This window comes from Leptonotus elevatus, chromosome 16 (assembly GCF_054856555.1).
Source record: "Leptonotus elevatus isolate MCC_2025b chromosome 16, RoL_Lele_1.0, whole genome shotgun sequence".
In the NCBI taxonomy this organism is placed as follows: Eukaryota; Metazoa; Chordata; class Actinopteri; order Syngnathiformes; family Syngnathidae; genus Leptonotus; species Leptonotus elevatus.
Genome location: NC_141254.1, coordinates 14,386,449 through 14,401,378, shown reverse-complemented (window position 1 = coordinate 14,401,378; position 14,930 = coordinate 14,386,449). Strand labels below are relative to the sequence as shown.

The 14,930-nt window shown below is 38.7% G+C and overlaps 1 protein-coding gene across 1 annotated transcript in view; it reads right to left on the bottom strand.

Annotated features, from left to right (window-relative positions):
* Positions 1 to 14,930, bottom strand: part of LOC147160901 (roundabout homolog 2-like) — a 77,752-nt gene that overhangs the window by 22,764 nt on the left and 40,058 nt on the right. The window contains exons 3-9 of the mRNA XM_086098458.1: positions 12,079 to 12,236; positions 11,095 to 11,215; positions 10,811 to 10,949; positions 6,313 to 6,449; positions 5,189 to 5,313; positions 3,319 to 3,490; positions 633 to 838 (exon numbers count right to left, since the gene is read on the bottom strand). Of these exons, the coding sequence (XP_085954584.1) occupies positions 633 to 838; positions 3,319 to 3,490; positions 5,189 to 5,313; positions 6,313 to 6,449; positions 10,811 to 10,949; positions 11,095 to 11,215; positions 12,079 to 12,236 (1,058 nt within the window). The remainder of the gene's footprint in view (positions 1 to 632; positions 839 to 3,318; positions 3,491 to 5,188; positions 5,314 to 6,312; positions 6,450 to 10,810; positions 10,950 to 11,094; positions 11,216 to 12,078; positions 12,237 to 14,930) is intronic.

Below are 14,930 nucleotides of genomic sequence, written 5' to 3'. Positions count from 1 at the left end.
GTGTGCAGTGCAAGATAGATGTGACCGTACTGTCATGCGGGGAAACTTCACTTGATTGCTTTTGACCTCATCAGAATTATGCATCCCGTAATGTGCAAGTATATACATCTAGAAAATATTGAATTCATAAAGTTGGAAACTATTTTGTTTTGTGAAGAAGAGATTCTTTAGGAAACTTTCCTCTCAAAATTAATATTTCATACCTTATTGAGACAATAAAATTTCATTTTCACAGACACAGATACAGTAAATGTGTGTTGAGAAAATAAGTGCTTTCTAATGCTTTGTAAATATAATATAGATTTTTCACATGCCTCTTACAAACTGTACATTGGATCTATGGTTTAATTGTATCAATAAATTAAGAGTGAATCCAATAAGAATTTATAAACAATTCAGAAACACAGTTCCGTGTACTATAAATGAAATAAATAGTCCAATTATTAGAAACAGCTCGCAGCATGATCCAGAATATTTTTCATGCCACAACCACAAAAACAAACATACTGTTAAATGAATTCTTCTGACATTGTCAATCAAAACGGAACATAAAGGCAGGTTGTGGGTTTACTCAATTGTAGAAATGCAAATAACGTAAAGATAATGAGGTCAAATGATTCACCACAACTCACCTTGGCACTCTGTATTTGAAGGCTGCCATGTTCCAGCAGGGAAAACCGTGTGTCTTTTCCAAGCAGACCGATCCCGTTCTTTCGCCAGGTAATTGTGGGCTGCGGGTCCCCAGACGCCTGGCACCTGAGAATTGTCACATTCCCTAATGCCTGTGTTTGGTTGTAGGGGCCCTGACGTATGATTGGCGGTGGGCGGTCCTTCAGGGCTGAGGATAATCATGAAGAGAATATGTTATCATAATTTAAACCTTTCTTGAACTATAATTTTGATGGCACAGTCTTGGCATCAGGTGGTGACTTGCTATTCTCTAAAATGACAAAATCTTGCCTTTTTTTTGCCAGGAATAACATGACTTTATCTGTGGGTGCTAATTAGTGATTGCAATAATTGCCGTTCCAATATGTTAAAACTCAATCTGATGGATTTGTTTGAAGAGGAAGCCACTGTTTAGAGCCTTTTCCAGAATGGAGCGCTCATGGCACTGCATCACACCTTTCAGTTTTAATTACTAGGTGAGGATTAATGATGCTTAACCCATGGTGTTAATTACCGTACCTTCTTTATAACGCCTTTCAACACACCCATGCCTGTTGGTTGTAGCCTACAATGACTCTCCCCCCTCCCGGCCCTTTTTTTCCGATCCACCACAACAAATTAAACTCTTAAATTAGCATGCCAAGGAGGACAACAATACATCTCTTTAAAAGCTTTTTAAAGTATGTTATATCATCCAGAAAACAGCTTCTGCACTCTGCAACAGTAATTTCTGAAGTGTTGGCTCTCTCATGGCCTTGTAACAACTCCCCGGCTTCCAATTTTCTTACTGCTGCTTCAACTGTTATCGGGTCGGTCTCCATATTCACAAGTGTTTACAACAGGTTCCCTTTGCTTGTTTTTTAAACATAATGTCTGGGAAAAAAATAGTTAAAAGCAGAACAGCAGTACAAGCACACCCTGATATGGCACCATTTAAAACAATAAGTGTATATTTGGCAATAATGAAAGGATAATATAATTCAATGCTCCACCGACCCGTCACATATAACTACAATTGATTAACTCCTCTATTCAAGCAGACTTTCTAATCAATACATGTGTTACTGCTTAACTCTGCGTTTGAATGAACAGTATGAGGGATTAAAAATGATAATTAAATTGAAACACAGAGGGACAATCACATTACTTGTAGTAACAACTCACACACATGTTGAATGACAGTAATTGGTCATAGCCTCAATAATTTTGTTAAAACTATGACAGGAAATAAACATGTTTACAGCACGAAGTATGGAGTGTGACGCCTTACCCTTTAAGTCTGTGAACGTACACAAAGCTAATGGATGGAGTGGTAATTTTGCAAGCTGACTACTTTGGGGGGTTATGTGCGCTGTGAAAAAAAAAGAAGAGTAATATGTACTTGAAAAACCTAGTCAAGTTTTTAATTTTTTAATGAACTGTTCAAATGTACTCAAACTCTCCTTGTAAAATTTACTTAGAATTTCTGTCAGGTTCTATTTTTTTTTTAAGTAAATTTTATTATTTATTTTTTTTACACTGTAGCATTTTGGCTCTTGGCTTAAATAAAACATCTTAACACAAAACATGACTCCAAGTAAAGTAATGCAAGAGCTGATTTGTGACCCTAATTGAACTTGAACAAATACATATCATATACTGTCGCAAGGTGATAAATGCTATATTTGAGTCTACATGAGACATATGATCGCTGCCAACAAAGGTTATGAAATATAATGATCTTGAATTGGCTTAGAAATTAGCTCAGCATGTAATTTGACGGTGTCTGCTATTTGATCAATGTTAGGTTAATAAGACCGATCTTGCAGAAAATTTACTATTTTTGAAGCCTACAGTATGTATAAACTGTATTGTCTATAAAAAAAATTAATCCATACGGTTACTATTTGCATATATCTTAGCTAAAGTGCCTCATTGGAATTTTTTTTAGACTGAAGACTGATTTCCTAAACTCCATTTGACATCACCCATATGCTATGTTTATCTACATTGAAATCACTGCTTGCTTCATTCTGTCTCTCTCCAAATGCAGATACAAATGTGGAGAAGGACATCAGCGGCACCGAGAAGGAAGCAGCTTAGCACTTAACGCTGACATTAAAGATTTGTCTCAAAAGTCTAAATGTGTCCGTTCCATCAAGGAGAGTTTTATTTTATGTGTTTTCAGACCACTTACATTCATCAGCGGCAGAGGGTTGTAAAAATAATAATTGCTGGTGACTGCTTGGCATTTGCAGCACGAAAATGGAGGCTTGCAAATAAAAATGTGGGCAGCCTGAAATAATCAATTATATAAACAGGGCTTCAAGTTGATCTGTTTATGTATTTTATGTGATTTTAAAGCTCAATTTGCATCAAGATGAAAAAATGCAACCATAAATTATTGAAAGTCTAACTATAATGCATTTTATTGCATGGCATTGCTAAAACACAATGTTAAGGGACAGGGATGGTTCTGTGTTGTGTTGCTTGTAAAAAAAAAAAAAAAATAAAGTAATGGAAGAAATCATAAAATAAATAAATTATTTAAAACAGACAATATATTGTTTGGGGAAATGCAAAATGCCAACGCTTTGTTGTGCTTATTGTTTTGATTAACTTTGATGTGTTGGATGAAGTGGGTGTGCATGCTTTGGTCGCCTTACTTACCGTCTGCCACCTCCAGCTGGGCTTTGGCCAAGATACTGCCTGCTACAGTGAGGGCCTGGCAGATATAATAGCCTGCGTCTGAACGCTGCACTGATGAAATGGTCAACTCTCCATTCACAGACACAGAAGCGCGACTGTCGCCCTGCGTTGGCTGGCTGGGAAACAGAAGATCCTACAGGGGGGTGAAAATGGAAAGTAAAACTCCTAAAAGAAGGCACACATTGGTTTTGGATATGGGAAATTTGCATATTGTTATACGAAAAAAAAATCCCAATACTATCAGGACTAGAATGACATATCCACGTTTGCGGTTCACATTCAAAATAATGTTTGGAAACAGTCATACAGCCTTTTCTTACAATGAATGTGTAGACATTTATAAAAAGTAATTTCATTTGTGTGTATTTCAAGGTCTAAATTGGGCAAACTTTGTGAATAGAAAGGTAATAATATGCACATTTTAGTTCTTAACCTTTCATACAATATTCTTACACTTTTAACAGTCCTACTTTTTTGCATAGTTCCCCCACTATAATATAAGACCATCAAACAAATGTAAATATCAGACAATGATAACCCTCGTAAATATAAAACCGTTTTAAAATGGGGATTTTATACAGAAGCATGTAGCTGCCAATTTAAATTTTTTTGACTGTCGTGTACGTTCGAATTTACAAGTATGTTCAAACGTATTTGTGAATATATTCAAAAGTACTCGCAAATACGTTTAGACAAACTCACAAGTATGTTCGAACCTACTTGTAGACTAAATGCCACAAATTATTACTTGCGCATGCACATTTGAAACAAAAAACTTTTAGCATTTATAGCCAGTAGGTTCAACATTTGTTTCCCATAATGCAACAGAGTATTGACTTGTGCATGTGTGTGAGGCATATCCCGTGGCATTATGGGAAAATATGCTGTCTGTAGCGTTTAGCCGACAAGTGCATTATAACGAACGTGTTTGCGAGTATGAACATTGGCAGTTCCGTAATTGTATTTATTAGAGGGGGGGGGGGGGGGGGACTTTTCAAATGTGCCTGGCCCTGAGTGAAAAAAAAAATTCTGACTTAAATATGGGTAATCAAATTTTTGGGGAAAGCTGAATTCATTTTCACTGACCACAACCAAGCCCGATTATCTCCAGACCTATTCATTTAAGAAGACACTTAGAACCTGAGTGACAAATGAATTCATGTCCTTATGACGTCATTCATTATTATTGTTCTAATTGATTCATGTCCAATTAACTTGCAAAATAAAATACCCAATTTGATTTTTAAAGCCAGCACATGACGGAAAAACCTCATTGATCACACACTTGTGAATTTCTGGCAATGTGCTGTTTTTTTTGTTCATTGGGGAAAGGCAGATTTTAACATTAACATTTTTAGGCTTTCCAATAAGTCATTAAATGTCAAGTTGAAAGGGATTCTCAAGAATTCATATTCCATAAAAAATGATGCACCAATAAGCTAAACGTCTCTCTTCTGACAGACCTTGTCCCCCACCATGTTTATGCTGCACTTAACGAGAGTTGAGGCATCAGCTTTGTCTGTTTCTGCCCCCCAAGCAGACAAGCTGGCAGGAAAGGACATTAGCCTGCTTTCATTACTTCTAATGACTTTAATGTGAGCCGGCTGGTCAGAACAGCATCAACTGATGATGAATGACCACTTCATTATCTGCGTGAGCCACACACAATGTCACCCTGGTTTGATCAGTTTAGCTTTTTTTTTTTTTTTTTTTTAATACAGCATCTACCCTAATGCAATATTGATGTCTTTCTTAGCATGACATGAAACAATATATCTTTCAACATGAGTCCTTATGCACATTATAGAAAATAGTTTGCCAAAAATCTCACCTGGCTGCCATCGCGTTGCCAGAACACAGTGGGTTGAGGTTTGCCTCTGGTCTCACAGGGGAAGGTCGCCATTCGTCCTTGAGCCACAATCTGGTCACGGGGTCGCACCACAAACTGGGGCGCCTCTGAATATTACAGTAGCATGCGGTACAGTAGCTTATTTGCAGTCAAGTTGGTCATGCATAAGGGCCATCTATCAGAACATGAAATACGATAAGGGTGCCTCATCAACGTCAAAATGTTGACGAGACCTAAAGTGACACAGTACATCCGTGGATTCTCAGTGACTCCTAATAGGGAATGTCCATGATTGAGAGACAATGCAGATGTGCCAGTTAAATATCATTTTAATGAATGTTTGTGGATCCTCACGGCAGAGTGCTCAAAGCGTGACTTAAAAAAAAAAGAGAAAAAAAAAAGAAGGCAAAAACACATGCAGAATGGGATCAGCTGTTACTTACCAACAGGGCGAACTGGTGACAACAATGGTGTGAGTGAGATTAAGTCACAACACAGAGAGAACGAAAGCAGAGGAGTAGAGGGAAAGAAAGCAAAATAATGAAAATCAGAAATGAATGAGATGGCGTTGGGTTTCCATCCATGATGTTTGGAGGACAGATGGCTCTCAATCACCACATTAGGTAAAAGGACAAGAACCAATGCCTTGAACTAATTCCTACACATCACTGCACATTTAGGGGCACGATGGCTTGTCACCGGGCTGACACCCTAAAATATGCTAATTACTTTCGTTTTTTTACCCTTAACTCTTAAATTTTTTTGGCATCATGTAACACATTCACACGGACATTCACAAATCTCTATGTGGAAATGTAGCAATGGTTGCAATTATATTGAATAAGTTAATAAAATATATGAACTAATTATCTACCAGGCTACACTCATTTCCCTCTCAGTAAAGACAACAAACTAAAACACCGTGTGAGAAATGTAAAGCAATCAAGTGCATTGTTCCGTTATGTGGAAAGAAAGCTTTAGGCTTTAGGCCCAACCTTTCAGCAGGGGGGCAATAACGCTGGTAAAATGTGCAATAAAGGAGTGATTGTTCTGTGAGTTGGGATTTAGAATAAAATACGGCGGTGAGGAGACCACAAGCTACCCACCTCTAATAGTCAGGTAAGCGGAGGCCTCCACTTTGCCCACACGGTTTTCGGCTAGGCAGGTGAAGGTCCCCTGATCGCTCACGGTGGCTTTCTTTATCCTCAGCAAAAGGTCCTCTTTTTCATATCGGATGTCATACCTGGTGACAGTGAGTGATAACACTGTCAAGGCTAAATTTTGGAAAATTAAAATGACATCTACTGTAAGTAGTATAAATACTGTACATCTTCTAGAGTGTAACAAAAACGGATCAGAAAATCTAATTTTATTTAAAAAATGGGAGTGCATTGAACCGAATCAAATCATTCCACTTTAAAATATACTGACATACATGATAAATCATCTTTTATTGGGGATATATATCTTTGAAAAAAAAGGCATATTTACAGTTTGTTAGTTCGTTTTATTCATTCATTTTTCCTTTCAGACATACATCCAAAAAGAAAAAATGGCTGACGGGATGAAGCTGAATCTTAAATCCCCGTCCCTAGGAAACATTTATGATGCCTGATTATCAAGATGTTGATTCAGTACTGACAAGCAAGCAAAATCACACCTTTGCTGGGGTCTGTGTAAAAAAGCAGCTTAAGGTTGCATGTTATAGTGCTGATGTGGCTATTTTTCGGCATCTCTGTGTAACCACAGGGCTACGATCTAGGAAATAATATCACAGGCCATGTCAAAAGTTATTTTTAGTACATGCCGCAGGCGCCGAAAAAATGGACAGCAGACCACAAATGTCCTCCGGGCCGTAGTTGGGACACCACTGATCAAGAGCCATATTTTATTCGTGTAGCAAATATCATCATGGTACAAAACATTTCCAAGTGATCTGATAAGATTTGACAGATTATACTGTCTGAGCATGTTTTCTGTATTTATTTTGTATTTATGTTTTTTTTTAAGGGCTTCAAAATGTTCACAATTTAACCACAAAGCATTACAGTTGGTCAAAAATGTACAATAGAAAAAGTCATGGAAATTTAGCTCAGATTTGACAAATTTATTTTTCCTGCAAGGTGTGAATTTTGGGGGAAACTAGATGAATTTTACGACACTCATCATCCTAACATTCTTGGGTGAATACTTTCCCACCTAACCCTAGCAAAAGAAATGCTCGACAAAGTTTCACAAGCACGAAAAAATATAAATTCAAACATAGCCTTGGCGGAGGCTATTTTCCAACCCACAATTGAACCATGTTTGTATTAAACCTATTTCCTAAGGTTGTGTCATTGTTGATTGTTTGACGGCACCTCACTTTCTGAGGCAATTAAGACTCCCCGACGTGCGCATTCTGCTGCAAAAACAAATCGAGCAGAGCAATTACGCCATCATGAAGGCATGGCAAAATTAAAGGTGCTTTCAGCTGGAACCCTGACTGTTCCACTCTTTCAATATTTATAACGATGAACCACCCACTGCGGTGTGGGATGTGCAGTATGCCATGCTGTGTGTGTGCGTGCGAGAGAGAGGGAGAGCGCGAAAGCCATAAGGACTCAGAGCCTGAGTCAGATGGACAAACTGTCTGGGAGAAAAGGAGTGGCACGCTGTGACAAAATGAATTTGATGAATGAGCGGGGTAGTAACAAATGACTAATTCATAGTGTTGATGCATCAATGTGCAGCCACCAGTGCAGAATTCTCGACTGTAAGGGCACAATTGCTTCAGTGAGAACAAGAGGGACTTCTCAGCCAGTTCAGATAAGAGGGGCTTGACTCGGAATGAGTGGAGGGGGCAAAGGAGTCGGCTACACATCTCTGGGGTCTCTTTGGCATGAGAGATCTTGTGAAATTGTGCAGCCAGCCGTGCTGATTTCCAGATAGAAGACAAGTCAGGCAGAGAAAAGGCACAAGGGGTGAGAAAAAGTCATTCGAAAGAGGGTGCGGGGGGGGGGGGGGCTATCGATGGGGGGGCTGCAGGGTCACTCCGGAGTTGGGTGAGGACTCCATTCACAGAACATATTTGACCCAGATACGCACTTCCCATGAGGATGACGGGTTCGGGAAAAGAATAAAATAAGTGGAAGGACGGGAAATAGGACAAGTCAAAGGGTGGTGACGCCATGACAAAACACAGATGAGTGGACGGACCACCAGACAGTCTTATAGGTGCTGATTCTTTGTCATGACCAGTACAAACCAAAAGTGACACTAGCAGAGGTGTGCTAGCCTTTCTTTTTCTTTTTTTTCTTTCTTTTTCTTTATTTGTATGTGCGTGAGTATGTGCATGTGCGGGGGCGTGTGCGCATGCGTGCGTGCGTCTGAGTGTGTACTCATTAATTCACCTAAAACCTATTAAAAATCCCATACCGTTCACCTAAACCGAACACTTCAGAATCCAGCTAGAGTCGTGAGGTTGTCAGAAGACCTGAGGAAGGATCAAAGAAATAGCATGCATGCTAGCCTTTCAAGTAATTTACGGAGCCCTCTGCATGCATAGCATACTGGTGGGTTGCCAGGTTCAGACACAAGACAGATGCTCCACAAGTTCTGAACGTTCGACTTATGAACGTTTGTAGATACGAACAACCGTTGACTTATGCCCATAAAATGCCATATGGACTCTATGACGTATTTCTGGGAAAATCTCATATTGCACCACCTTTTCTGGTAGTGGCCATCGCCATTTGTTTTCCTTCAGAGAACCTCAACCAGTTGTCAGCGTTTTGGAGTATTTTTTCATCTTTTTTTTTTTTTTTTATGAGTGTGGTGGCGTTCATTTGTCAAGGCATGGAAGAAGAGGAGACACGACAGTAAACTGCTGTGTGCTCACATAGACAGGTTATAACTCTGCCTTGTTTTTTTTCTCTTACGCTGACCACCGGAGACAGTTTATTGTAACTTGTTAACATTGGCAGCGATAACTTTATAGTTGTCGACCACACAAGGGCGCCGTTTGTTAGCAATAGAACCAGAGCTGTATTGAAGCTTAAACTTTGATGTGCTGCTACTCTGTTTACAAAATTATCTAATGTTTCTGCCTTTCTGGCATTTGACTTTTCATGTGCCTGTATGTATATTATTCCTATGCTGCCATTTTATTGTATTAAAAAACATGAAAATATTTATATGAGTCATTATTCTTGCACCGCTGACAACGCTGTCGGATTTCCATAGCAACCACTTTTCAGCAAGGCATTAAGAGAAATGTCACCAAGGGCTGCCGCTGACATAAAAAATGTCTTTAGTAGCTACTCAAACAGTTTGTATTTACATGTAATCATAATTTTAAGAAATTACATCATTAGCAGAGCTCAAGCCATTAAAACTACGGCTCTGGGTGATCTAATTAGTTTAAAAATTCTGATAGACATTCGTGTTAAAGCAAGGAGCGACTTCGGTTCTTTTACAGTGGGTTAAAGATTTAGGCTTAGAGTTTTACATCACATCAAAAGTGCGCATTACCCCTGCACCCATAATTTTTTTTTTTACATAGAATAAACTTAGTTTCGAAAATGAAGATTTCCAAAGGTATGTAGTTAAAGTCTAAATCAATTTGAATGTCATGTATTCCAGGTCAAAGTCAAGTAGACTATTTTATAAGTTTCCGCCTCGCAAATCCTAAAATTGACTTAAGTCAAGTCATGTGACTTGGGTCCCCCATGTCTCCTTATCCCTTATTTGGTTTGCGTGTGTTTTTGCATGTGAATGATTGACATTTGATTAAAAAAAAAAAATATATATAATAATAATAATACAATAAAAAGAATACTGTTAATAGTAATTGACACAGTGTCAGTAGTAGTGAACTGCCTAATGAAACGTTGGCATGCTAAACAGAACTGCAAGTGTAGCGTGTAGCAGAAGAAAACAAGCGGACTGAAGTACTAAAATCCCAAATGATTTTAAGATTGTTCTTTGTTCTGTCGCGAGAACTTTCTGGTAAACTTCCTTATGATGTACAGTATGTCCAGGTTCCGTCAGTAGAGTACAAAAGCGCCGAGTAGTAACTAATAATTCACGTCGGAAAACTGCAATTAAAAATTGGTATGATGCAGATACTGTGGTTGAAACATGAACTATTTCTCTGCAACTGGCTTCAAAACTTTGAGCAGTAAAGATCTGGCTGGCTGTTTTAGTGAGGCAATGTTGACTTCATATAGATACTACTCCTTGTGGGCTGTGTATTGAATTGCTTTATATTAAACAACACAAGAACGTGGACCACCGCTGGACCAAAATGAGCCTTATGTGCAACATAAAAAGAACAGTGGTGCTTGGAGAGTTTCAAGCAATCAAAGTGGGGGCGGGGGGGCTACTTTGTTCTGCTATGAGCACAGACGTTCACACAGCAAATAATGAGATTCTCTGCGGCTAATAAATGATTTCTGCCACACTGATGAAAGTTCACGAGTAACATGTCAAATTGCTTCTTTGCTTCTTCAGGGACTCATTAGCTTCGCTTCAGCACCTCCACGTCATCACTTTTACCGCATTCATGTGCACACAAACCTTCATTAAACAAATGCAACACACACATTCACCCATTTCCTTTACCTGCCACGGGGAATATCCACGTCCTCCTTTTTCCAGCGTAGAGTTGGAGGCGGGTCACCGTGGACCTGACACCTGAACTCCACACTCTCATCCGCTAAGACCACCTGGTTCACAGGCCGCTGCACAAACACCGGTCTCTCTGGATGTCGGGAAGAGTGCACAGATAACGGAAGCTAAATGTACTTGTAAGACAGTGATAAATACTGTATGTGATGGTGAGCAGTAAACAGCCGAGAAAGTCATACTTTATTGCTTTTTGAACCTTTATATCCCAGAGTTCTTACCGAACACGGAGAGTTGAGCCTTTTCACTCTCTCTCTCGCCGACCATGTTGGTGGCCACACACACATAAATCCCTACATCAGTTTTTTGTGTGCTGGCGATGGTTAGTTTTCCTCCACGAACCTGAAAAGAAAGCATAAAAACTGTAGATTTTTTTTTTACAATAGCTTAGAATAGAGTGGCTTGTTTCCGTGCTGCTCCTGCTGTACACTCCTTGGCCTCTTAGGGGCAGTGTGGTGCACGCATGCAGATAACACTCAACAGCAGTATCAGATTGATTGCACAGATTGAACTGTTTCTCCTTTTGCTATGTTCAGTACAAAATATAACACAATTGAAACGTTTTTTTAAATGAAGTGTGCGCTGTATTAATATGGACAATGTGTGTACTTTTTTTTCAGTCTTACAGTACAAGTATAGTAACAGTGCAGTACAGTACAGTACAGAAACAGTTATACATAACTAGCCCATCTTTTTCTTTTTGGTTTTGAACTTATAATGCTGCAGTATTGAAATATTATGCACATTTATATTTAGTTATTTTACAAATGTGCACCAAATTTGTAATTATTCGCAAGTTAATTAAGCAAATAATCGAAATATATTTTTTAATTGATTTACAACCTTATGAAAAAATACTATGATTTGAGCCAACATTACCTTTTGTGGTGGATTGTCCTTTGACTTTTGGTACCATTACAAAATTAGAATACTTGACCAACTTCTGTTGACCTTTTTAGACAGGTGACATATACGCAAGGGAGGAACCCATAGCGTTTTGGTGCAGATCTGATTATTAGGATTTCTCCCCCAATTTCTCAGTAAATCATACGCAAATCGGACAAAATTCCGACAAATGTGATAACTTCAAACTCCAAAGCGGTGCTGATCCAAATTAAGGCTATTAAGCCTTGGCAGAGGTCTGCACTCCACTGGTGATATGATTCACAGAAAAAAATGGCTCAAGAGATAAGTGAGTAACTCACTGTGATCCTTTCATCTTTCAGATCAAGACGACTCTTGTCTTTCTTCCAGTAGGTGGTGGGCTCAGGATGCCCACGTGGTGGCTGACACTCCAGAGTGGCTGTCTCGCCAACAGCCACCACTACATCCTGCGGGTTCTGTCTGAAGTCATCTCGTAACACTAAGATACCAAAGGAAGACACCAAGAATGATTAACTGATATGTGAATGTTTATTTCCTACAATTGTATATGTAGAAAAGCTAAAAATCGCTTAATGACACGAAAATGCTATGAATCATTTCCAAAATTCAAACATCTCTACTCAGGTAAACTCCAACCTCTGAAAATACCAAATACAGCTGCCAGAGTATTTTGGTTTTTATGGGCATTAAACCTTCATCTCACCATAGATGCAGGAGATTGGCGCGCACAAAGTACATTTAAAAGGAACAAAGAAGATCTCTACTTGCAGATGATGTAATGTTGGCCACTGTGGAGTGAAATTATGAATTAAATAGTCGTCCATGTATGGAGCTAAATTGCATTGCACCACCTGCGCCACAACTTACACCTGGTTTTAGCTAGTCTCAGTTCTAGTCTAATTTCTGTCACCAAATTGTTCGGTGCGGAAGGTGTGGGTAAAGAATGCCCTCGGTCCGCCATAACGCCAAAACACGGTCAACTCGATTTGCCAAAATAGGGTCCTCAGTCTCAGTGTCCAGTAAAACCACCAAATATTTTTCATTCATTGCTTTTATGTGGAAAAAGAGGTGCTAAAGGGATCAAAACTATAAAGGCACTAAATGGGCCAGCCCAATATTGACTGTGTTCAACTAAACTGTGACTAGTCACAGCCATGAATATGACTATTCACGACTGTTTCGCTTACTTTGAGGAAGGGTTTCTACTTTGTGTTATTCTATACTTTTTGTATTTCTTTAGGTTGAGGCTGGAGGTGTAATAGTTCCCCTATAGCTGTAACAGTATAGGCGCGGGAGGTGTATAGCCTCGCAGGATTAACACGACAATGGATTGAAGGAAGAGATACCTAAAGTGCAAGAAGAATGCAGAAAGGCGAATGGGAGCTGAGAGTAGCAAGTGGGAAATTGAGCATTAATAATTCAAACGCTACATCTCTGCAGGCCTACAAGCAGTGTCCTACCATAGATAAATGGCACTACATTCCACAAACTATCTATATAAAAACACAATCCTTTTCTGAGTGTGAAGGAGTTACAAGTTCCATTTGAAAGAGTCTGAGCAAGCACAAGCAATAGTGGCACGTGAAAGCGTTGAGGCAGACAGAATATGAATATTTATTGAGACCATCTAGACAGGCTTAAATTATACTTTGATTCTTTCATGGCGGATATAATACTGTATATAGTCTAATTTTGTTTATCTTGGTACTGATGTTAGCAGGAATGTCAATTGCAGGGATTTGTTGGTACAATTATTTTAAAATGTGTCGTAGCATCACATCACACTCTCTTAGAAAATATTCTTAAAGACATATTTGGAGTCGATAGTTGAATATAAGGACCCGTCTTCATTAACATTAACAGCAAAAATAGTACTTTTGCAAAGGTGTGACACATTCAGTTCACCAGAATTCTATTTATGAGCATTTTCAATTGTATGCCTCTGTTCTACAAACAGTGCAGGAATTTAGTGTTCTCAAAGAAGAATTGTCATCTTAACTGCCATACTGGTGTGTTTAGAGAAGAATCGCTGTATGAGCTGCTCAGGTACAGCTTGAAATCTTCCCAATTCTGTCAAAGCTGTTCCCCCAAATATAATTTAAAATCTCATGCTTTGTCAAGTGGCTGCTTGTACTGAAAATATGCTCTAAAATTATGCAAGGAAGTATTTCCACTTACAGTTAATAGCTTCTGACATGCTGTTTTCAGTATTAGTCAAACAGAGCTTTAGTTTTTCCATAAAGTGTTGCGGCAATCGCAGTGTGAAATTGATAGAACATCCAAATTATGATATGCTAATGTAATACTTGTGACTCTTTTAAATGAAACCCATCAAACTATAATTTTTGCCAATGAGGTTCAAATCAATCCCTTTTTTTTTTGCAGTAGTTTGTAAGTACATTGCATAAGCATGTTGAATAATAATATCGAACCAATCGCATCATGGATTAGAGATACATCATAAATTAACATAATCCATTCTTATCTCCCATCTGATTTTCATTACTGCCTTTGACTGTTTGCTGATATATCGCAGCATGCAGTTAAAGTAGTAGAGGACTACAAAAGGTCAATAGCAAAAATCAGCACCAAGCCAAAGTCCCGTCAGCCAAACTGTCAATGACATCCCAGTTGTGCTCTAGAAAATGTGCCTCAGTGGTCGACTCCACTTTGGCACAGACAGATGCCCCGTTGTACTGTACTGGCTGAGTGAGCCATTCCATAAATGGCACTTTTCGCTCATCCATCGTTCATGCTCCAGCTCTCAATTCAGGAAACAAAGGCAAGAAAAAAAAAAAAATATATACACTATAACTAATCAGCATGGAAGACCTCCAGGCGGCAATATACGTAATTTAATGTGTTGAAATATAATTTTGATTCATAATTTTCAATTTTAGCTTAACTAAAATGTACGAGATAGTTGTGGTCAAAGGTCGCATTTTTATCAGTATTTTATTTCAACAGATTACCCTCACTTTGCCGGTATCACACCCTGTCACCCTTTTCATATTTTGATTGATGATGTACAAAGTATTTCATGTTTTAATAAATGAGAAGTGAGTGACTGATAATACAATTTCTTGCTCATCAGCTATGGCAAATTAAAAAGGCGGGGGAGGGGAGATTATAGGAGTAGCAGTTTGTGCTATGAGAAAGTGCGTTTGTGGCA